The 23,375-nt window shown below is 49.8% G+C and overlaps 1 protein-coding gene across 1 annotated transcript in view; it reads left to right on the top strand.

The window, feature by feature from the left end:
- The window catches only part of ANKMY1 (ankyrin repeat and MYND domain containing 1), a 54,958-nt gene extending 32,254 nt beyond the window's left edge, over positions 1–22,704 (top strand). Inside the window, exons 17-18 of the mRNA XM_043875710.1 lie at positions 255–415; positions 22,429–22,704. Coding sequence (XP_043731645.1) covers positions 255–415; positions 22,429–22,562 — 295 coding nt within the window. The 3' untranslated portion in view covers positions 22,563–22,704. The remainder of the gene's footprint in view (positions 1–254; positions 416–22,428) is intronic.
- Positions 22,705–23,375: the final 671 nt, after the last annotated feature.

Genomic DNA, 23,375 nt, shown 5'->3' with positions numbered 1-23,375 from the left:
CAGACTCCTCCCACCCCCTCGCCATAGTGATGACGTGAGGGTCCCCGAGTTGGGGATTGTCACTTCCTGCCCGGTCGGGTTGGCCAGCACAGGGTGGGGGCTTGTTTCCTGTTCCTAGTAGCACCGGGCTGGACACACTTAGACCAGCACTCGCGAGCTGGCCACTCTGAGCGCGGGACATGGCGGGTCCCGGTGCCCAGGGCCTCAGGCACACGTGCCGGGCGCCCCCTGACTGCCCGCCTGCTCCCTTGCAGGATTCCCTTCTTCAAGTTCTGCTACCAGTGCGGCCGCTCCATCGGGGTGCGCCTGGCACCCTGCACCCGCTGCTATGGGATCCTGACCTGCAGCAAGTACTGCAAGACCAAGTCCTGGGCCGACTTCCACAAGAAGGACTGCAACGCCCTGGTGGCCATCGGTGAGTCCAGGCGGCGGCTGGGCTGCTGCGGGCGGCCGGGAGGGCGAGCCCGGCCACGCCCCGAAACCTCCCCAGTCCAAGCCCCTGTGCAGCATTCCCGGGGAGGGGGCCTGTGTGGGGACAGGGAGGCATGCAGGGGAGACTCTCACTGGCCCTGGAGCTCCGGCAAGGCCGCTGGTTGGTAGAACTGTCCTCTGGGACACGGCCAGGCGGCCTGGGCCCTGTTGGGGTCGGGGGGGATGCAGGGGTGTCCTGTTCTTTCTCAGAATCTGTCCTCGGCTCCAGGGGAGAGGCCGGACAGACCCCTGCCCTTGGGCCTGTGCCCCTGGAGCTCTGATCCACAGCATCACCTCCACCTCCCGCTCTGTGAAATGGGTCTTTTAGTAACAGGTCCCTGTGGGGTGCACCCTGGATCTGGCCATGGCGCCCTCACCTCGGGGGCTGCAGGACAGGGGCCTGGGTCGTCTCTGAGGAGCAGTTACCCTGACACCTGGTTCTTGCAGTGTATCCCGCACACGTGTGAGCTCTGAGCAGAGCGTGCCTGTGCAGCCCTCCCCCCACGTCGGGCCCTGGGCCCTGGGCGCCCCTGCTGCGGTGGGAAGTGGGGGGCCCCAAGAGCAGAGACTGCTCTGGGCGGCGCTTCCAACAGCAGCCTGCAGCCTGCGTGGGCACGTGGGCTCCTCGGGGATGGCACAGCCCCTTACCTCCAGGCTCCCCACTCCCTGCCAGTTTCTTGTCCAGGGGAGCAGCAGGAGGAGGAGTCCTGGAGGGTGGACGGATCTCAGTGAAGAAGCAGCGCTGGGCTCCGCGGCCAGGCGGGCTGGGCCGCCGGTCCCCCGCTGCTGGCACCTGCCTGTGGGGCCGCCTCTGGGCTGCTGGCCCCGAGGACTCTAGGGCCAGGGGTCTGCTTCCACAGCGTGATACACAGCAGTGTCGCCCCCGACCCCGAAATAAAGTGGCCTCCCTGGAGGGGTTTCAACCCGCTCCACCCCGACCCGGCTTCCCAGGTGGTGCTGGTGGTAAAAGAACCTGTAAAAGACACGTAAGAGACGCAGGCTGGATCCCTGGGTCGGGAAGATCCCCTGGAGGAGGGCATGGCAACCCACTCCAGCATTCTTGCCTGGAGAACCCCATGGACAGAGGAGCCTGGCGGGCTACAGTCCCTGGGATCCCAAGGACTCGGACACGACTGAATCGACGGCATGCACACAGGCACCCCTACCCTGGCCGGGGGCTCTGTGTCCGGCCGGTGGTCTCGCTGGCCCCCTGGCCTTGGCCGTCTGTCGGGAGAGGAGGGCGGTGGGTGTGCACCAGGACTGGAGCGTGCTCTGGAGGTACCGCCGGGAGGTGGGGTGTCTGGGCTCATCACGCTCACAAGGGGTGGGGTGGCACCTCCCGTCCCTGCCCATAGGCTCCGGGCTGTCCACTAGTGTCCAGGGCGTCCGTTTCTTCCACGTGCATTTCCTGAGTGTCTGCTTTGCCAGGGCTGTTCTGGGGGGAGGTGCTGGTGGATGTGGGAATCACCCCCAATTGAGATGGAGGGGAAACTAGAGGGTGACCCTGAGCCAGGAAGGGGGGTCCCCGGGTGGTCCATCTGCCCCCATGGAGGGGCGGGAGGAGGGGTGGTGAGTCGTGAGGTCCGGGGACCCCATCTTCCAGCAGGAAGGTGGTGGGTGCTCCAGGGAGGGGCTTGCTGCTGAGAGCAGAATGGTCGGGGGGGGGCGGGTAGTGGGCAGGTGGCAGAGGAAATGGGGGTTTGGAGCCCAGCAGGGGAGGACCCCAACCCAGCAGGCTTTCCCTGGTCAAGGCGGTGTCTGCAGCCATGCTGATTTTGCCTGATTTCCAGTCTCTTGTTGAGGACCGGGCTCCCTAGTGGGGCTCCCTCCTTCCCTGAGGAAGTTTGCTGGGGGCCACCCTGCCTGCTCCCGGAAGCAGGGCTGAGCAAGGCACCTGGGCAGAGGAGAGGACCTGGTCATTGCCCTGGAGCTGGGCTAGCTCTGCAGAGGGGCTCCCCGTGGAGGCTGGGGGTGGGCTTTGGACCTGCTTCAGCCAGTCTGGCTGCGAGCCAGCCTGGGACACGTAACGGGGCTGTGGAGCACCTTCCTGGGTGGGGAGCACGGCGGTGCCTCCCACTACCTCTGCCAGAAGGAAACTCTCCTAACGATGACTTCTTGCAAGTCACACTTGTTCTTTGTACAAAAGTTAGAGAACACGTATACACAAAAGTAAGAAACGGGAAATGACAATTATCCCAGCACCTGGGAATTACCACGGCTGACACTTTGGTGTCTGTGCTTCCAATTTCATGTGAGTCTGTATAGACACCAGTGGAAACAGTGACAGACTTTATTTTTGGCTCCAAAGTTACAGTGGATGGTGACTGCAGCCATGGAGTTAAAAGATGCTTGGAAGAAAAGCTATGACAAACCTAGACAACATATTAAAAAGCAGACACATCACTTTGCTGACAAAGGTCTGTACAGTCAAAGCTATGGTTTTCCCAGTGGTCATGTATGGATGTGAGAGTTGGACTATAAAGAAAGCTGAGCGCCGAAGAATTGATGCTTTTGAACTGTGGTGTTGGAAAGACTCTTGAGAGTCCCTTGGACTGCAAGGAGATCCAACCAGTTCATCCTAAAGGAGATCAGTCCTGGGTGTTCATTGGAAGGACTGATGCTGAAGCTGAAGCTCCAATACTTTGGGCCACCTGATGTGAAGAACTGACTCCTTAGAAAAGACCCTGATGCTGGGAAAGACTGAGGGCAGGAGAAGGGGACGACAGAGGATGAGATGGTTGGATGGCATCACCGACTCAATGGACATGAGTTTGAGCAAGCTCTGGGAGATGGTGAAGGACAGGGAGGCCTGGTGTGCTGCAGTCCACGGGTTCTCAAAGAGTCTGACACGACTTAGAGACTGAACAGAAGACATCATACGTAACATGTGTGCACACACCACGCACACGCATATCTAAAGTGGGAGCATGGTCATGTTGTAATCTAGGCCGTGAACATCTTTCTGTGCTGTTTATCTGCAACATCATTTTCCCCAAATGAAAATAGTCTTTATTCTGGTTGTGCAAGATGAAATCAGCATAAAGCATCCCAGTGTACTCAAGGATAATGACCCTGAACGTGTTTAATCTGTGCACACGTGCACACATGTCCTCCAGCACCCTGTGCACGCATGTGCTTTTCCATGCACTCCCTCCATCCATCCATTAAAACAGAAAGGTTCGCTTCGAACCTTCACCTGCCTTCCTAGCGCCCTGTATGGTCCTGTCACTCCCACGCCGGAACCCCAGCGTGTCTGCCTGATGCCGCTTTGACGGGCATGTAGGTTCACCGTCCACACGTGCAAGGCCGCGGCACACAGGCTGGTGGCCCATTTCCGCTTTGTCTGAACTCACGGTCTGAGCTCTTCACACCTTTGTTCTGCGTCCCTGGCTCGCCCTCTGGAAGTCCTGGTTCGTGTCCCTCCCCCGCCCCGCCAGCCCCGGGCTCTGGCAGTGTCGCCCGTCCAGTCCCCAGGGTGCCGCACCCCTCAGCTCACAGCTCACTTCCACATGTCGATTCCGCACTTGTCTTTCCTCTTGCCCGCGTTTCCTGGGGAGGTTTGCTCTGACTTGTGAGGACTCCCTAAAGCACAGCCCACCCCGTCTCCAGCTCCCATGGGAAGGGCCTTCTCCCGGTTGAACTTGGCCACGTGGAAATGTCTACTCTGTTGTCCACTCTGTCCGTCCTGTCCTTCAGGGGCCAGTTTGCTAGGGGCTTAGGAAGCAACCCTGGATGAGACTGTACGAGGCTGGGCCCAGATTCTACAAACGATTTTCTTGCACTGTGGTTTTCACCTGCTTACCTGTAACTTCATTCTTTCTGGAGTTATTTCTCTCCACTCTTTTCCAGTAGCATATCGGGCACCTACTGACCAAGTTCATCTTTCAGTGTCCTATCTTTTTGCCTTTTCATACTGTTCATGGAGTTCTCAAGGCAGGAATACGGAAGTGGTTTGCCATTCCCTTCTCAAGTGGACCACGTTTTGTCAGAACTCTCCACCATGACCTATCCTTCTTGGGTGGCCCTATACAGCATGGCTCATAGTTTCATTGAGTTAGACGAGGCTGTGGTCATGTGATCACATTGGTTAGTTTTCTGTGATTTTGGTTTTCAGCCTGTCTGCCCTCTGATGGAGAAGGATAAGAGGCTTATGGAAGCTTCCTGATGGGAGAGACTGACTGAGGGGGAAACTGGGTCTTGTTCTGATGGGCGGGGCCATGCTCAGTAAATCTTTAATCCAATTTTCTGTTGATGGGCCAGGCTGTGTTCCCTCACTGTTGTTTGACCTGAGGCCAAACTATGGGGGTAATGAAGATGATGGTGACCTCCTTCAAAGGTCCCATGCACACACTACCACACCCAGTGCCCCCGACCCTGCAGCAGGCCATGGCCGGCCCACGCCTCTGCCGGAGATTCCTGGACACACACGGGCAAGTCTGGGTCAGTCTCCTGTGGGGCCCCTGCTCCTTTCTCCTGCGTCCTGGTGCACAGGGTTCTGTTTGTGCCCTACAGGAGTCTCCTTTCCCAGTCCTGTGTGAGTTCTGGCAGCTCTATGGTGGGTTAATGGCGACCTGCTCCAAGAGGGCTTATGCCACACCCAGGTCTGCTGCACCCAGAGCCCCTGCCCCTGCGGCAGGCCACTGCTGACCTGTTCCTCCGCAGGGGACACTCAGACACAGTCTGTCTCAGTCTCTGTGGGGTCTCTGGGTCCTCGTGCGCACAAGGTATGTTTGAGCCCTCCGGGTGTCTCTGGCGGGTATGAGGATGATTCCAAACGTGATTTCACCCCTCCTACCATCTCTGTGGCTTCTCCTTTGCCCTTGGATATGGCATATCTCCTCACAGTTGCTCCAGCACCTGTGAGATCAGTGGAGAAATAACTCCAGAGAGAATGAAGAGTAGGGGCCAAAGCAAAAACAACCCAGTTGTGGATGTGACTGGTGATGGAAGTAAAGTCTGATGCTGTAAAGAGCAATACTACATTGGGACCTGGAATGTTAGGTTCATGAATCAAGGCAAATTGGAAGTGGTCAAACAGGAGATGGCAAGAGTGAACATCGACATTTTAGGAATCACTAAACTAAAATGGACTGGAATGGGTGAATTTAACTCAGATGACCATTATATCTACTACTGTGGGCAAGAATCCCTTAGAAGAAATGGAGTAGCCATCATAGTCAACAAAAGAGTCCAAAATGCAGTACTTGGATGCAATCTCAAAAACGATAGAATGATCTCTGTTCGTTTCCAAGGCAAACCATTCAATATCACGGTAATCCAAGCCTATGCCCCGACCAGTAATGCTGAAGAAGCTAAAGTTGAATGGCTCTGTGAAGACCTACAAGAGCTTCTAGAACTAACACCGAAAAAAGATGTCCTTTTCATCATAGTGGACTGGAATGCAAAAGTAGCAAGTCAAGAAACACCTAGAGTAACAGGCAAATTTGGCCTTGGAGTACAGAATGAAGCAGGGCAAAGGCTAATAGAGTTTTGCCAGGAGAACGCACTGGTCATAGCAAACACCATCTTCCAACAACACAAGAGAAGACTCTACACATGGACATCACCAGATGGCCAACACTGAAATCAGACTGATTATATTCTTTGCAGCCAAAGATGAAGAAGCTCTATACAGTCAGCAAAAACAAGACCGGGAACTGACTGTGCTCAGATCATTAACTCCTTATTGCCAGATTAGGACTTAAATTGAAGAAAGTGGGAAAACCACTAGACCATTCAGGTATGACCTAAATCAAATCCCTTATGATTATACAGTGGAAGTGACAAATAGATTCAAGAGATTAGATCTAATAGACAGAATGCCTGAAGAACTATGGATGGGGGTTCATGACATTGTACAGGAGGCAGGGATCAAGACCATCTCTAAGAAAAAGAAATGCAAAAAGGCAAAAATGGTTGTTTGAGGAGGCCTTACAAATAGCTATGAAAAGAAGAGAAGTAAAAGACAAAGGAGAAAAGGAAAGGTATACCCATTTGAATGCAGAGTTCCAAAGAATAGCAAGGAGAGATAAGAAAGCCTTCCTCAAAAAAAAAAAAAAAAGAAAAAGAAAAAGAAAGCCTTCCTCAGTGATCAATGCAAAGAAATAGAGGAAAACAATAGAATAGGAAAGACTAGAGATCTCTTCAAGAAAATTAGAGATACCAAGGGAACTTTTCATGCAAAGATGGGCATAATAAAGGACAAATATGATAAGGACCTAACAGAAGCAGAAGATATTAAGAAGAGGTGGCAAGAATACACAGAAGAACTATACAAAAAAGATCTTCACGACCCAGATAACCACAATGGTGTGATCACTCACCTAGAGTCAGACATCCTGGAATGCGAAGTCAAGTAGGCCTTAGGAAGCATCACTACAAACAAAGCTAGTGGAGGTGATGGAATTCCAGTTGAGCTATTTCAAATCCTGGAAGATGATGCTGTGAAAGTGCTGCACTCAATATGCCAGCAAATTTGGAAAAGTCAGCAGTGGCCACAGGACTGGAAAAGGTCAGTTTTCATGCCAATCCTAAAGAAAGGCAGTGCCAAAGAATGCTCAAACCACTGCACAATTGCACCCATCTCACATGCTAGTAAAGTAATGCTCAAAATTCTTCAAGCCAGGCTTCAACAGTACGTGCGTGAACCGTGAAATTCCTGATGGTCAAGCTGGATATAGAAAAGGCAGTGGAACCAGAGGTCAAATTGCCATCTGCTGGATCATCAAAAAAGCAAGAGAGTTCCAGAAAAACATCTATTTCTGCTTTATTGACTATACCAAAGCCTTTGTGTGGATCACAACAAACTGTGGAAAGTTCTTAAAGAGATGGGAATACCAGACCACCTGACCTGTGTCTTGAGAAATCTGTATGCAGGTCAAGAAGCAACAGTTAGAACTGGACATGGAACAACAGACTGATTCCATGGAGTATGTCAAGGCTGTATATTGTCACCCTGCTTATTTAACTTTTGTGCAGAGTACATCATGAGAAACGCTGGGCTGGATGAAGCACAGGCTGGAATCAAGATTGCCAGGAGAAATATCAATAACCTCAAATATGCAAATGACACCACACTTACGGCAGAAAGTGAAGAACTGAAGTTGTCCTTGATGGAAGTGAAAGAGGAAAGTGAAAAAGTTGGCTTAAAGCTCAAGATTCAGAAAACTAAGATCACAGCATTCAGTCCCATCACTTCATGGCAAATAGATGGACAAGCCGTGGAAACAGGGACTTTGTTTTTTTGGGCTCCAGAATCACTGCAGATGGTGAATGAAGCCAGGAAATTGAAAGACGCTTGCTCCTTGGAAGACAAGTTATGACGAACCTAAACAGCATATTAAAAAGCAGAGACATTACTTTGTTAACAAAGGTCTTCCTAGTCAAAGCTATGGTTTTTCCAGTAGTCACGTATGGATGTGAGAGTTGGGACTATAAAGAAAGTTAAGCGCCAAAGAATTGATACTTTTGAACTGTGGTGTTGGAGAAGACTCTTGAGAGTCCCTTGGACTGCATGGAGATCCAACCAGTCCATCCTAAAGGAAATCAGTCCTGAATATTCATTGGAAGGACTGATGCTGAAGCTGAAACTGCAATACTTTGGCCACCTGATGTGAAGAACTGACTCACTGGAAAAGACCCTGATGCTGGGAAAGATTGAAGGCGGGAGGAGAAGGGGATGCCAGAGGATGAGATGGTTGGATGGCATCCCTGACTCAATGGATATGAGTTTGAGTAAGCTCTGGGAGTCGGTGATGGACAGGGAAGCCTGGCGTGCTGCAGTCCATGGGGTCTCAAGGAATCGGACACAACTGAGCCACTGAACTGAACTGAACCTGTAACTGTATAGTCAGCCTAGAGTTCATTTTGGTGCAGGGCAGGAGACCCGCCTGGCTGGAGGTCACTGCCCGGGATTAGCGCACCAGAGCTCCCATCCTGTGAGATGCAGTGTTGTCCATACTCACTCAGTTGATGGGTCAGGTGTCAGGTTCGAGAATGTCTTGTCAGGATGCTCTAATTATTTTCAGTGTTTAGTCTGGGAGACAGTTGGCATCTTTCACGTGTTGTTTTCCAGTCAGCCACGCGTTGCCGTTGTTGATCATTTCTGTTACATGGGAATCCCCGTCATCGGCTTTCACACGTCACACGCAGCCTTCAGCTGCTCAGCTCCGCCTTCATTGTGGGCTCCCCGGTGCTGCCTCGACCGGAGTCCCCTCCGCCCCCTGCCGCCCCGAGGCCATGCCCACTCTCTGTAGTGAACCTGTGCCCTGAGCGCCTCCCCGCCGCGCGGCGTGCTCCGGGCACCTGGGACCCTGCAGAGGAGAAGGACACCGGTGCCCGCCCTGCGGGGCCCATGTTCCAGGAGGCAGAGCCCTGGGGTGGAGAAGGCCCCCGCTGCCGGCCTCCACCAGGGCAGTGGTGGATGCCTCCACCGCGGCTGACCGGCAGCTGGTGCGGCAAGCCTCAGTGCCGTTCCCGGGGGCCTGGCCGCAGGCCCCCAGCGTGGCGGCGCGCAGGCAGCGTGGCCGCCGCTTGTCCCCAGCTCTCTGCGGCCGGCCGTGGGCTCTGCGGCCAGCGACGCCCGGTCCGTCCCTTCCTGGGCTCGCAGGCCGAGGCCGCGGTGGATGCCGCGCCGTCTGTGACTTTCCGGGGGCGCCCTCGGCCTCCGGTTTAACAGCAGGGCGCACGGCCTTCCTTCTTGTGGTTGCCGCACTGAAGTCAGCCGTCCCGGCTCGCATCTCCCCTCCCCGTGGGCTGCACCCTGCTCCGTTATCTTGCTCCTGAGCGGCTGCCGGCCCCTGTGTGTTTTCACTGGGGCCACAGGCCAGTGCTGCACTCACCTCCCTCTCTCTCCCGGAACCTCCGCGCCTCCCACCTTGCCGTGGGGGTCACCGTGGTGATGGGAGCCTGTGCTCCGTCAGCCCGCGTCCGTGCCCAACTCTAGGCCGAGGGTCCTCCCTTGGCCGTTCCCCTCCCACGTTGCCGTCGCAGAGACTCCGGCTGGAGCAGGGTTGCAGCCAAGTGGACGGCCTCCCCCTCAGGTCCCGAGTGCCTCGGGCAGCCGGCTGGGATTTCAGACGTGGGGATGGCTCAGGCTGGGCTCCTCCCTCCCATGGACAGAGTCAGACAGGGTAGGGGCCTAGCACTGCCAGTGTGGGTGGAGCAAAGTGGATGTCAGTCATCCCTGGGGCTCCTGCAAAGCCAAGATTCGTTTCCACAAAGTTCTGTGGTGTTACTGAGGCCCTCCCGCTTCTGCCCTCTGAGTGAGAGGAGGCGCCCACCTCCTGCCTCCCTTCTCTGGCTGCTGGGCGGGCCACCTGGCCCCTTAGCTCTCTGAGAACTTGGAGCTGCGTCAGTCAGGCCTGGCTGCAGCGGGAGGGCTCCCGGCAGGCCAGGGTGACCCCACCTGTCCCCCCATGGCCTGGGGCAGAGGAGCCTGCAGACCCTCCCTCGTGGGCCCGCCCCATCGTCGTGAGGGTGGTCCGTCACCTGCTGGGGGCGGGTGGGCGGGGAACACGCCCGGTCCCTGCGGGGCGGTGCTCAGGGCCGCAGAGTTCTGGCTGCCTGCCAGGGGCTGGGCTGAGAGCCGGCCTGGTCTGGTCCATCGGGTGCTTGGCTGAGCGTTTGGGAGAGGGGAGACCAGCCCACCAAGAGGCAGTGGGGACCACATGGCAGTGATAAGCAGGGGTCAAAGTGACTGATGGGGGTCAAGGTTTGGCCAGGGGGGTTGCAGGGGCCAGAGTTCAGTGCAGAAGTGGTCAGTGTGTGGGAGCATCTGGGAGGCGGGGCTGCGGAGAAAAGTGGGGAGGGGACGGGGAGGGGAGGTGGAGGAGAAGGAGGGGGAGGGGAGGGGAGGTGGAGGAGAAGGAGGGGGAGGGGAGGGGAGGGGAGGGGGCCGCCCACAGACGCAGGAAGGGGAGACAGCAGGAAGGGGAGACAGGGCGTGGCGGGTTGGGGTTTCTCCTGCCCTGTTCAACTGAGGCGGATGCGTGTGTGAGTGTGTGTGTCCATGTGCGCCTGTGAGTGTGTAGAGGGTCATGACAAGTGGGTGGAGAGCCGAGTTCCCCGGGGCTGCCTCTCCAGGCAGCTGCTGAGGAGTCAGTCTGCGGGGAGTGAGTGGTCCGAGGCGCCCTCCGCTTCTCTCCTTCCCGTCCCCCCCGCCCCCTCCTCCCCCAACTTGAGTCTGTGCCCGATGCCCGGCTCACCCCGCCCTCCAGGACCCTCACTCCCACCTCCCTGCCCTCCAGGCTTCTCTCGGCCACCCACCTGGACTCCTGCCCCGCTGTCCTTCATCCTTCGGGCTGAGAAGAGAAGCCCTGCCCCCTGCCCCAGACCCGCCCCGAGGGCAGCTGAGGCGGGGGCAGACGGAAGGCAGGACCGCGGAGGGCGCAGTGTCCCAGGGTAATCGTGGGTGACTGCAGAGCGCGGGGCCGTGGGGACCTTCAGAGTCCAGACTCGGTCATGAGGACGGTGGAGGAGTAAGGGGGCCAGACGAGGGTGCAGGCGGAGGGGCCAGTGAGCAGGCCGGTGGCCGGCGGTGCCCGAGGTGGGCGTGCCCCAGAGCAGGCGAGCTCCGGGAGGTGGAGCGAGGCGGGAGCGGGCAGGGGTTGATGGGCCCCTCTTCGAGCAGGGGAGTCCGGGGCTGGGTGCGGGCCACGGGGACGTTACACGGGGAGCCCATGTCCTCAGCATGAGGGGAGGGGCGGTGCTGGGGATGGAGGCTGGAGCCTGGGCCAGATAAGGTCAGGGGAACCTCCGGAGGAGATGGCCGGGGAGCTGGAGGTGGGGCGCAGCCTGGGAGGCAGCTTGGGATGGGCAAGGGCAGTGGCATTGGGCTTGGAATGTTGGTGGTTGACATAAAGGGCCCGGAATTTGTGGGTGTCAGGATTCTGCCCAGAAGCCAGCATTCTGTGTTCTGCAGAGGTGGGGTGGGGGCAGGGTGAGTCTCAGGAAGGATGCAGAAAACAGGTTTGTGTGTCCTGGAGCTTCAGGTGTCCTTCCCGGCCACAAAGCCCCCCGCTGGAAGTGTGGGGCACTGCGGTCCATGGATTCACAGAGTACTGGGCACGACGTGGCCACTGAACAGCAGCAACAGTATTCCATTGTGTGAATAGACCACGGTCTCTTTACCTTCATCTGTCGGTGGGTACTTAGATTGCCTCCGTGTCTTGGCTGTTGTAAACATTGCTTCTGTGAATATTGGGGTGTTTTGTCATTGTTGAGTTGCTAAGTGTGTCCAGTTCTTTGCAACCCTGTGGACTTCAGCACGCCAGGCTTCCCTGTCCATCACCAGCTCCTGGAATTTGCTCAAACTCATGTCCATCGAGTTGGTGATACCATCTCACCATCTCATCCTCTGCCACCCTCTTCTCCTTTTGCCTTCAATCTTTCCCAGCATTTTTGGGGTGCATCAGTTCAGTTCAGTTCAGTCGCTCAATCGTGTCCAACTCTTTGCGACCCATGAGTCGTAGCATGCCAGGCCTCCCTGTCCATTACAAACTCCTGGAGTTTACTCAAAATTGGAGTTACTCATCCATCGAGTTGGTGATGCCATCCAGCCATCTCATCCTCTGTCGTCCCCTTCTCCTCCTGCCCCCAGTCCCTCCCAGCATCAGGGTCTTTTCCAATGAGTCAGCTCTTCACATCAGGTGGCCAAAGTATTGGAGTTTCAGCTTCAGCATCAGTCCTTCCAATGAACACCCAGGACTGATCTCCTTCAGGATGGACTGGTTGGATCTCCTTGCAGTCCAAGGGACTCTCAAGAGTCTTCTCCAACACCACAGTTGAAAAGCATCAATTCTTCGGTGCTCAGCTTTCGTCACAGTCCAACTCTCACATCCACACATGATTACTGGAAAAACCATAGCCTTGACTAGACGGACCTTTGTTGGCAAAGTAATGTCTCTGCTTTTTAATATGCTATCTAGATTTGTCATTGGGGTGCATATGTCTTTTCAAATTAGTGTTTTCCTTTTCTTTGGGTTCTAAATACCTAAGTGGGATTGATAGATTGTATGATAGTTCTGTTTTTAATTTTTGGAGGGAACTCCATGCTGTTTTCCATAGTGGCTGCACCAATTTCTATTCCCACCAACAGTGCCTGAGGGTTCCGTTTTCTCCACATCGCTGCCAATGCATATTTATTGTCTTTTTGATGATGGCCATTTTGACAGGTATGAAGTAGTATCTCAGGAGTTTTTGATTTGAATTTCCCTGATGGTTAGTGATGTTGAGCATCTTTTCATGTGTATGTTGGCCATCTGTCTGTCTGCTTTGGAAACATGCTTATTCAGGTGCTCTGCCCATTTTTAAATCAGATTGGGCATTTAAAAACATATTGACTTGTATGAGTTGTTTATATGTTTTGGGTAGTAACGCCTTACCAGACATATCATTTACAAATATCTTCTCCTGTTCAGTAGGTGGCCTTTTCATCTTGATGATGGTTTCCTTCATTGTGCAAAAGCTTTTTAGCTTGATGTAGTCCCATTTGATTATTTTTGCTTTTTTAAAAGCCTTTGCCTGAAGAGACAGATTCATAAAAATAGTGTTAAGGATGATGATATCAGAGACAACACTGCTTGTGTTTTCTTCTCGGAGTTGTATGGTTTCAGGTCTTAACTTTCAAGTCTTTAGTCCATTTTGAATTTCTTTTTGTATACAGTGTGACATGGTGGTCCAGTTTGATGATTTTACCTGTAGCTGCCCAGTTTTCCCAACACCACTTATTGAAGAGTCTGTCTTTCCCCCATCATATTTTTTTCTTCCTTGTGGTAGGTTAATTGACCATGTGTGAGTGGGCTTATTTCTGGGCTCCTTTTTCTGCTCCACTATCTATGTGTCTGTTTTTCTGTCAGTACCACTCTGTTTCGATAATTATAGCTTTGTAATAGAGTTAGAAATCAAGACGTATGATGCCTTCTTTGTTCTTTCTCAAGATTGCTTTGGCTATTTGAAGTCTTTTATGGTTCCATACACATTCTGGAATCATTTTCTCTGTTTCAGTGAAAAAAAATGTCATTAGTATTTGATAGAGATTGCATTGAATCTGTAGATTGCTTTGGGTTGTATGGTTATTTTAACAGTATTAACTCTACTAATCCATGTGCAAGTGATAGCTTTCCATTTGTATGTATAGTCTTCAACGCCCTTCTTCAGTGTCTTACAGTTTTCACAGTACAGGTGTTTTACTTTCTTGGTTACATTTATTCCTAGGAGCTTTATTTTATCTGACTTGATTGTAAATGAGATTGTTTTCTTATTTTCTCTTTCTGATAATCCATTATTAGTGTATGGAAAAGCAACAGAATTCTGAATATTAATTTTGTATGCTGCAAATTTACTGAATTTATTTATTATAATATTTCTAATGGTTTGTTGGTGGAGTCTTTAGGGTTTTCTCTATATAGTATCAAGTCATCTGTAAATAGTGACAGTTTTCCTTCTTTCCTCCAGTTTGGATGCCTTTTGTTGTCTTGAGTGCTATGTCTTCCAATACTGTGTTAAATAGAAATGATGAGAGTAGGCATCCTTGTCTTGTTCCTAATCTTAAAAGAAAAGCTTTTAGATTTTCACCATTGACTATGATGTTAGCTGTGAGTTTGTCTCAAATGGTCTTTATTATGTTGAGGTACATTCCCTCTATAGCAATTTTGTTGAGAGTTTGTTTTTTTTTTAAATCACAAATGGGTATTGAATTTTGTCAAATGCTTTTTTTGTTAGTTATTTATTGAGATGATCACATGATTTTTATCCTTTGTTTTGCTAACGTGGTGTTTCATGTTGATTGATTTGCTTATATTGAACCGTTTTGCATCCCTGGAATAAATCCCACTTGATAATGATGTGTGATCATATTAATTTATTGTTGAATTCAATTTGACAATATTTTGTTGAGACTATTTGCATCTTTGTTCATCAGGGATATTAGTTGATGATTTTCTCTTTTTATAGTGAGTTTGTCTGGTTTTGATATCAGAGTGAGGCTGGCCTCAGAATGAGTTTGGAAGTGTTCCCTTGTAATAGTTTGAGAAGGACAGGTGTTACTACTTTATAAAATGTTTGAGAGAATTCACCTGTGAAGTCATTTAGCCCTGGAATTTTATTTATTGGGAGTTTTTAAATTACTGATTCAGTTTCATTACTAGTAGTCAGTCTGGTCAGATTTTCTATTTCTTCCTGATTCAGAATGGAAGATTGTGTTTCCAGGAACTTACCCATTTCTTCTAAGTTGTGCAATTTGTTGGCATATAACTGTTCATAGTATTTCCATATGATGGTGTGTATTTTTGAGATATTGGTTGTAACTTCTCTTTCACTTCTAAGTTTTAAAATTTGGGCCACTCCTTTTTCCCTTGATAACTCTGGCTACAGGTTTATCAATTTTATCTTTTCAAAAAAACAGCTATTATTTTTATTGACCTTTTCTAATACTTTTTGGTCTCTATTTTATTTATTTCCACTCTGATCTTTATTATTTCCTTCCTTCTGTTAAGTTCGGACTTTGGTCTTCTTTTTCTAATCTTTTAAGTGGAAAGTTAGGTAGTTTATTTGGGACGTTTTTTTTGGTTTATTTGTTTCTTTGGGTAGAACCAACTGGAGCTGACTCTGCCTCAGATTAGCTGAACTCCTTATTGCAGAGTACATCATGAGAAATGCTGGGCTGGAAGAAGCACAAGCTGGAATCAAGATTGCTGGGAGAAATATCAATAACCTCAGATATGTGGATGACACCACCCTTATGGCAGAAAGTGAAGGAGAAAGAGCCTGTTGATGAAAGTGTAAGAGGAGAGTGAAAAAGTTGGCTTAAAGCTCAACATTCAGAAAACTAAGATCATGGCATCTGGTCCCATCACTTCATGGCAAATAGATGGGGAAACAGTGGGAACAGTGGCTGAATTTATTTCCTTGGGCTCCGAAATCACTGCAGATGGTGACTGCAGCCATGAAATTAAAAGACACTTTCTCCTTGGAAGGAAAGTTATGACCAACCTATACAGCATATTAAAAAGCAGAGACATCACTCTGTCAACAAAGGTCCATCTAGTCAAGGCTATGGTTTTTCCAGTGATCATGTATGGATGTGAGAGTTGGACTATAAAGAAAGCTGAACGTTACCATTTTTCTAGATTCCATATATTTAGAAAGATGGTAACAATAACCCTGTATGTGAGACAGCAAGAGAGACACAGATGTATTGAACAGTCTTTTGGACTCTGTGGGAGAGAGCAAGGGTGGGATGAGAGAATGGCATTGTAACATGTAAATTATCATATGTGAAACGAATCGCCAGTCCAGGTTTGATGCATGATACAGGGTGCTCGGGGCTGGTGCACTGGGATGACCCAGAGGGATGGGATGGGGAGGGAGGTGGGAAGGGGGTTCTGGATGGGGAACACATGTACACCCATGGCAGAGTCAAGTCAGTGTATGGCAAAACCAGTACAGTGTTGTAAAGTAAAATAAGTTAATTAATTTAAACAACAAAAAAAAGCTGAATGCCAAAGAATTTATGCTTTTGAACTGTGGTGTTGGAGAAGACTCTTGAGAGTCCCTTGAACTGCAAGGAGATCCAACCAGTCCATCCTAAAGGAGATCAGTCCTGGGTGTTCATTGGAAGGACTGATGCTGAAGCTGAAACTCCAGTACTTGGGCCACCTGATTCGAAGAGCTGACTCACTTGAAGACCCTGATGCTGGGAAAGATTGAAGGCAGGGGGAGAAGGGGACGACAGAAGATGCGATGGTTGGATGGCATCAACGACTCAATGGACATGGGTTTGGGTAGACTCGGGAGTTGGTGATGGACACGGAGGCCTGGTGTGCTGCGGTCCACAGGGTCGCAAAGAGTCAGACATGACTGAGCGACTGAACTGAACTGAAATATTTCAGAATTCAGGCTTAAGCTGAAGAAAGTAGGGAACACCACTACGCCATTCAGATACGACCTAAATCAAATCTCTTATGATTATACACTGGAGGTGACAAATAGATTCAAGGGATTAGATGTGGTAGACAGAATGCCTGAAGGACTGTGGACAAAGGTTCATAACATTGTATAGGAGGCAGTGACCAAAACCATCCCAAAGAAAAAGAAATGCAAGAAGGCAAAGTGTTTGTCTGAGAAGGCTTTACAAGTAGCTAAGAAAAGAAAAGAAGTGAAAGCCTAAGGAGAGAGGGAAAAATATACCTAACTGAATGCAGAGTTCCAGAGAATAGCAAGGAGAGATAAGAAAGCTGTAAGTGAACAATGCAAAGAAATAGAAGAAAACAATAGAATGAGAAAGAGATCTCTTCAAGAAAACTGGAGATAGATATCAAGGGAACATTTCATGCAAAGATGGGCACAATAAAGGAGAGAAAGGTAAGGACCTAACAGAAGCAGAAGAGATTAGGAAGAGGTGACAGCTATACAGAGAACTATAAAGAAAGGTCTTAATGACCTGGATAACCACTCACCTAGCGCCAGACATCCTGGAGTGTGAAGTCAAGTGGGCCTTAGGAAACATTACTGCAAACAAAGCTAGTGGAGGTGATGGAATTCCAGCTGAGCTATTTAAAATCCAAAAAGGTGATGGTATTAAAGTGCTGCACTCAATATGGCAGCAAATTTGGAAAACTCAGCAGTGGCCACAGGACTGGAAAAGGTCAGTTTTCATTCCAATCCCAAAGAAGGGCAATACCAAAGAATGTTCAAGTTATCACACAATTGCATTCATCTCACATGCTAGCAAGGTAATGCTGAAAATCCTTCAATTTAGACTTCAACAGTATGTGAACTGAGAACTTCCAGATGTACAGGCTGGATATAGAAAAGGCAGAGGAACTAGAGATCAAACTGCCAACATTCCTTGGATCATAGAGAAAGCAAAGAATTCCAGAAAAACATCTACATCTGCTCCATTTGACTGTGTGGATCACACCAAACTGGAAAATTCTTCAAGAGATGGGAATACCAGACCACTTTACCTGTCTCATGAGAAGCCTCTTAGCAGGATAAGAAGAAGCAGTTAGAACCAGACATGTAGCAATGGACGGGTCAAAATCGGGAAAGGAGTATGTCAAGTCTGTATGTTGTCGCCCTGCTTATTTAACTTATATACAAATTACATCATGCAGAGTACCTGGCAGGATGAATCACAAGCTGGAATCAAGATTGCCAGGAGAAATATCAGCAACCTCAGATATGCAGATGGTATCACTCTAATGGCAGAAAATGAAAAGAGACTTAGGAGCCTCTTGATGAGGGTGAAAGAGGAGAGTGAAAATCTAGTTTAAAATACAACATTATAAAAACTAAGATCATGGCATCCAGTCCCATTACTTCATGGCAAATGAGGGGGAGAAGTGGAAACAGTGACAGATTTTATTTTCCTGGGCTCCAAAATCATTGTGGACAGTGACTGCAGCCATGAAATTAAAAGGTGCTCCTTGGAAGGAAAACTATGATAAACCTAGATAGCATGTTAAAAAGCAGAGGTATCACTTTGCCAACAAAGGTCCTTCTAGTCAAAACTATGGTTTTTCCAGTAGTCATGTACAGATGTGAGAGTTGGACCATAAAGAGGGCTGAGCCCTGAAGGTTTGATGCTTTTGAATTGTGGTGCTGAAGGACTCCTGAGAGGCAGCAGGGAGATCCAACCAGTCAGTCCTAAAGAAAATCAACCCTGAATATTCATTGGAAGGACTGATGCTGAAGCTCCAGTACTTGGTTACCTAATGTGAAGAGCTGACTCATTGGAAAAGACCCTGATGCTGGGAAAGATTGAAGGCAGTAGAAGGGGATGAGACAGAGGATGAAATAGTTGGATAGCATCACCAACTCTATGAACAAGAGTTTGGGCAAACTTCAGGAGATTGTGATGGACAGGAAGCCTAGTGTGCTGCAGTCCATGGGGTTGCAAAGATTTGAACAGGACTTAATGACTGAACAACAACAAAGGTCTATGTTGCTACCAATTTACCTCTTAGAACTGCTTTGATGCATTCCACAGATTTTGGAGAGTTGTGTTTCTATTTTCATTCATTTTGAGGTGTTTTTTATCTTTGATTTCTTCATGGACTCTTTTTCAGTAGCATGTCAGTCAGTCTCCACATGTTTTTTACCCACTTTCTTCCTGCGATAGAGTACTAATTTCATACCACTGTGTTCAGAAGAGATGCTTGATACAATTTCAGTCTTAAATCTGTTGAGACTTGTTTTGTGGCCTAGCATGTCATCTGTCCTGGAGAATGCTCCCCATGCACTCGAAAAGAATGTGTATTCTGCTGTTCTGGGATGGAATGTTCAATAGACATCTATCAAGTCTTTTTGACCTAGTGTGTCATTTAAGGCCCTTGTTTCCTTATTGATTTTCTGTCTGGATGAACAATTCATTGACGTATGTCAGGTATTACTTTCAGCTTTTCTCTTTCTGTCTTAATGTCTGCTTTGTATATTTTAGGTGCTCCTATGTCAAATGCATATATGTTTATGAACATTATATCCTGTTCTTGGAATAGTTACTGTATCATTATATGATGCCTTCTTTGTCTTTTGTTATAGACTTTGTTTTAAATTCTGTTTTGTCTAATATGTATATTACTAACCCACCTTTATTTTGTTTCTGTCTTCAAGGAATATCTTTTTCCATTCTTTCATTTTCAGCCTGTGTGTCTTTAGTTCTGAGATGAATCTCTTATGGGCAGCATATGGATAGGGTTTTTTTTTTTTTTTTAACAAACACATTCAGCTATGTAATATCTTTTTAATGGAAGTGATTCTTGACAGGTATGTACTTACTGCCATTCTGTTACTTATTTTCTAGCTGTTTTTGTAGTTCTTCTCTGATCTTTTCTTTTTTTAGTCTTTCTCTCCCCTTGTGGTTTGATAACTTTCTTTAATGTTATTTTTGCTTTCCTCTTTTTTGTGTGTATCTGTTGTAGGGTTTTGCTTTGTGGTTACTGGGAGGTTCATATATATGTCTCTATATAACTGTGTCTGTTGGTGATGGACAGGGAGGCCTGGCGTGCTGTGACTCATGGGGTCGCAAAGAGACACGACTGAGCAACTGAACTGAACTGATGTCTATCTATATCTCTTTATCTAATTTGTTTTACACTGATAATCATTTTAATTCAAACACATTCTAAAAACTACATTTTTTTTACTCCCCCACTCCACAATTTTGTTTTGATGTCATATTTTACATCTCTATGTGTATCTCTTAAGTCCTTATTGTAGTTGTATGTAATTTTATGATTTTTGTCTTTTAACCTTTGTAATAGCTTAAATTTTAAGTTGTTGATCCACTGCCTTTACTATATATTTGCCTTTCCAGTGAAATATTTTTCCTTCATAGATTTTCTTATTTCTTTTTATGGCCTTTTCTTTTTTTGATTAAAGAGGGCCCCTTAACATTTCTTGTAACGCTAGTTCAGTGGTGACAAAGCCTTTTAGTTTTTGCTTGTCTGCGGCACTCTTCTTCAGTCCTGAATGGTGATCTTGTTGGGTAGAGTATCTTTGGTTGCAGGTTTTCCCTTTCAGTACTTTAAATACATCATGCCACTCCCTTCTGGCCTACAGAGTTTCTAATGAAACGTCAGCTGGTAGCCTTATGGAGGTTCCCTTATTTGTGACTTTCTCTTGCTGCCTTTAACGTCCTCTCTCTCCCTTCACATTTTGCCATTTCACTTATGATATGTCTCGGTGTGTGTCCCTCTTGTTCATCTTGTTTGGGACCCTCTGTGACCTTTACCTGGATATCTGCTTCCTTCTTCAGGAAAGGGATGTTTTCAGCCATTATTTTATCAAATACATTTTCTGCCCTGTTTTCTCTCCCCTCCTTCTGGGGCTCCTACAGTGCAAAGGTTAGTATGCTTGATGTTGTCTGAGGTTCTTTAAACTGTCCTCGTTTTAAGAGAAATGTTTTCTTCCTGCTGTTCTGATTGGGTGATCCCCGTGACTGTCTCCCAGGTCACTATGTGTTCCTCTGGATCAGCTCGTCTGCAGTTGACTCCCTGTAGTGTGATTTTCATTTCAGTGACTTCTTTTGCTCTGGTTGGTTCTTTTTTTTGTATTTTCTAATTCTTTGTTGAAGTTCTCACTGTACTCCTAAATTCTTTCCCCAAGTTTGCTCAGTATTTCTCTGGACTGTTGCTTTGAACTTTTTATCCAGTAGATTACTTATCTGTGTTTCTTCAGGGTCTTTCTCCCCCTGGGGTTTCATCTTGTTTTTTTATTTGGAACATGTTCCTCTGTCTCCTCAGTTTGTTTGGCTTTCTCTGTCTCTACGAAATTATGCAAACTTTGTGCCGGTTTTAAAGGCACGTCCTCGTGGGAGCTTTATCCACACTTTATCCACTGTGCCAGTTTCCCTAATACCTAATGTTCTCGGTGTGCTCTCTCCGCTGGTGTGTTGGAATTTTAAAACCTGAGCTCCTACCACGGGGGATTTTCTATTCCCTCTCTCCCCAAGTGAATCACATTCTGCCTGACACTGGGCGAATCCTATGGCTTCTTTCATATCTGCTCCTCTCCACTGTCAGCTGAGGACCAGTGGGATGCCCACCCTCCTGGAAGTCTCTTCTGCTCAGAGCCCTGGCGGCAAAGCTTTCCTGGCCCCTCTGCCCACAGGGAAAACTTTTTCTTCCTTCCACAGTCCAGGCCGCACAGGGCTGCCAGGTCCATACCTGTGATGCCCTGAAGGAGATACTTCTGCATCTGATATCCACCCACACACTCACTACGGCCATACAGGTTTTTTAAGTGTGTGGGACTTAGCTCTCCCGTGACTTCAGGTGGCCATTGACTTTATATTAATAAACATTGATTTTGCCCAACATTTTGATGTGTCTGCCAGGAATGCGGTCATTTCAACAGTTACCATGCTGCTATGACTTCTTCAAAATAGACATTTCTGAATACTTACCCCTCTTTCTTGATACTCTCACCTTGGGCCAGTCGGTCTGATTCCCCAGGTAGATGCTGGTGCATATTTTGAGAATTTTGATAAGTTTCTTGCTGGTTTTTCTCTGTTTTCCCAGGTTGGGTATAGAAATAGGTTTGTGGTATAATAGAAACTGGGAAGGTTCTTGTTATTTTTTAGGCCAATAGAGGAAGGAGGGAAACAGGGTCATGGAGGTTTCACTTTGGCCTCCCTACTGGCTCAGTTGGTAAGGAAGCTGCCTGTGATGCGGGAGACCTGGGTTTGATCCCTGGCTTGGACGATCTCCTGGAGAAGGAAATGGCAACCCACTCCAGTATTCTTGCCTGGAGTTCCCATGGACAGAGGAGCCTGGTGGGATGCAGTACATGGGGTCACGAAGAGTTGGACACGACTGAGCGACTTAGTGCGCACACACAGGTCTCACTTTAGAGGGCTGGCTCCTCTCTGGAAGGAGTCCCTGCCGTGCAGGGGGTGTCTGCAGGGGTCCCACCCACGTGCCCCATCTTTGATGGCTCTGACACGTGACTTGCGACGTCTTCACTTTCTCATAGGGACACAGACATTCTTCCACTGTTCACTAGGGACTTAGGGTTGGGGAGTCAGTTCTCCATTCAGAACCTGAGTAGCTGCGCTGTGATGATAACCATCATTTCTAGACAGAAGGGTTGTCTCCAGGTAAAGGAATGCTGAGTGTGTGTGTGTGTGTACGCATGCGTGCCTAAGTGTGTACCCGTGCCCAGGCCACGCACAGGCGGCTCCGAGGCGCTGGCTGCTCTGCACCCATCAGCGTGGGTCAGGATGTCTGTGACTTCCGGATCCCCACGAGAAATGAACAGGACCAGGAGGCAACGAGGGAGCCTCTCACTGCCCAGCACCTGGCCTGGAGCGGGCAGCGCTTGGGAGCTCCCCGGGCCTGACCCAGGGCGGGGAGGGCCCAGTGCTCTAGGACAAGGACAGCCCCCTCCCCCCCTGAGCTGGGGGCTGTCCCGTGCTGGACGCTGCCTTACCTGTGCCCTCCTTTCCCCTGACAGGGAGAATGTACCCAATGGCATTCATAAAGAAACCCCTGAAGCAACTTGGCAACGAGCCCCAGGGGTCTGAGGCCCTGAAGCCCTCAAGCAAGTCGAGGTGCTGCATCTCATACTCCACCTATAGTCACGAGTGAGTGTCTGGGTGCCTCGCGGACTCCACAGGGCTCTCAGAGCCCCCGAGGCTTCCTCCTGGCCTGCCAAGGGAAGACGGCCTTCACAGCGACCTTGGCCTCCGGGAGAAGCTGGGCCAGTGGGCACCGAGGCCCGTCAGGACTCGAGCAGGGGCAGGCAGGTGAGCACCCCACGTGGCCCGACGGGAAGCCTGGGCCGCGCCCTGCAGGTCTCCCTCCGAGGAGCCACCTCCTCCTCCCGGAGTGTGCTGCCCGGCCCCTCGTTGAGCCGGGGGCCCTTGGCGCTCCAGGGCCCGGACAACCGAGAAGCTTTGTTGAACGCTTGCACGGCAAGCCAGTGTGGGCGGCGATGCCCGAATAAAGTGACTGTCAGTGGCTCGTGCCTCTGCTACAGCCTCTGGCTGAGGTCCAGGGCCCGCACGCGGTGTGATGCTGGAGAGGCCGCCCCGCTGGGGCTGCAGGGCACGTGGGGGTACAAGGGCAGGGCTGGTGGCCTCACTCAGGGGTTGTGCAGGACTGTGCCTGGGCGGGCAGGGCAGCTGGGCAGGGGTCCCTGCTCTGGTGAGAGATGCCAGCTAGGCAGGGCTCTCTCTGTGGCTCTGGGGGCTAACGGGACCATCAGGATGTATGGCCAGCCCCAGCCACGGGATAACGCTGGTCCCTCCATGCTGTGGCCTCCGAGGTATCTCTGAGGCTGCTCGGCAGGAACTGGAAACGGGAAGTTTCCTGGATGTGCCCGGATGTGTGCATCCAGAGCGGGGAGCAGGAGGGTGGACGGCAGGAGGACCCGGGCCAGGGCCAGGGCCAGGCCGCACA

The sequence above is a fragment of the Cervus elaphus genome, chromosome 20 (assembly GCF_910594005.1).
Source record: "Cervus elaphus chromosome 20, mCerEla1.1, whole genome shotgun sequence".
In the NCBI taxonomy this organism is placed as follows: Eukaryota; Metazoa; Chordata; class Mammalia; order Artiodactyla; family Cervidae; genus Cervus; species Cervus elaphus.
The sequence above is the reverse complement of the archived record's forward strand: the minus strand, read 5'-3'. Positions and strand labels throughout refer to the sequence as shown.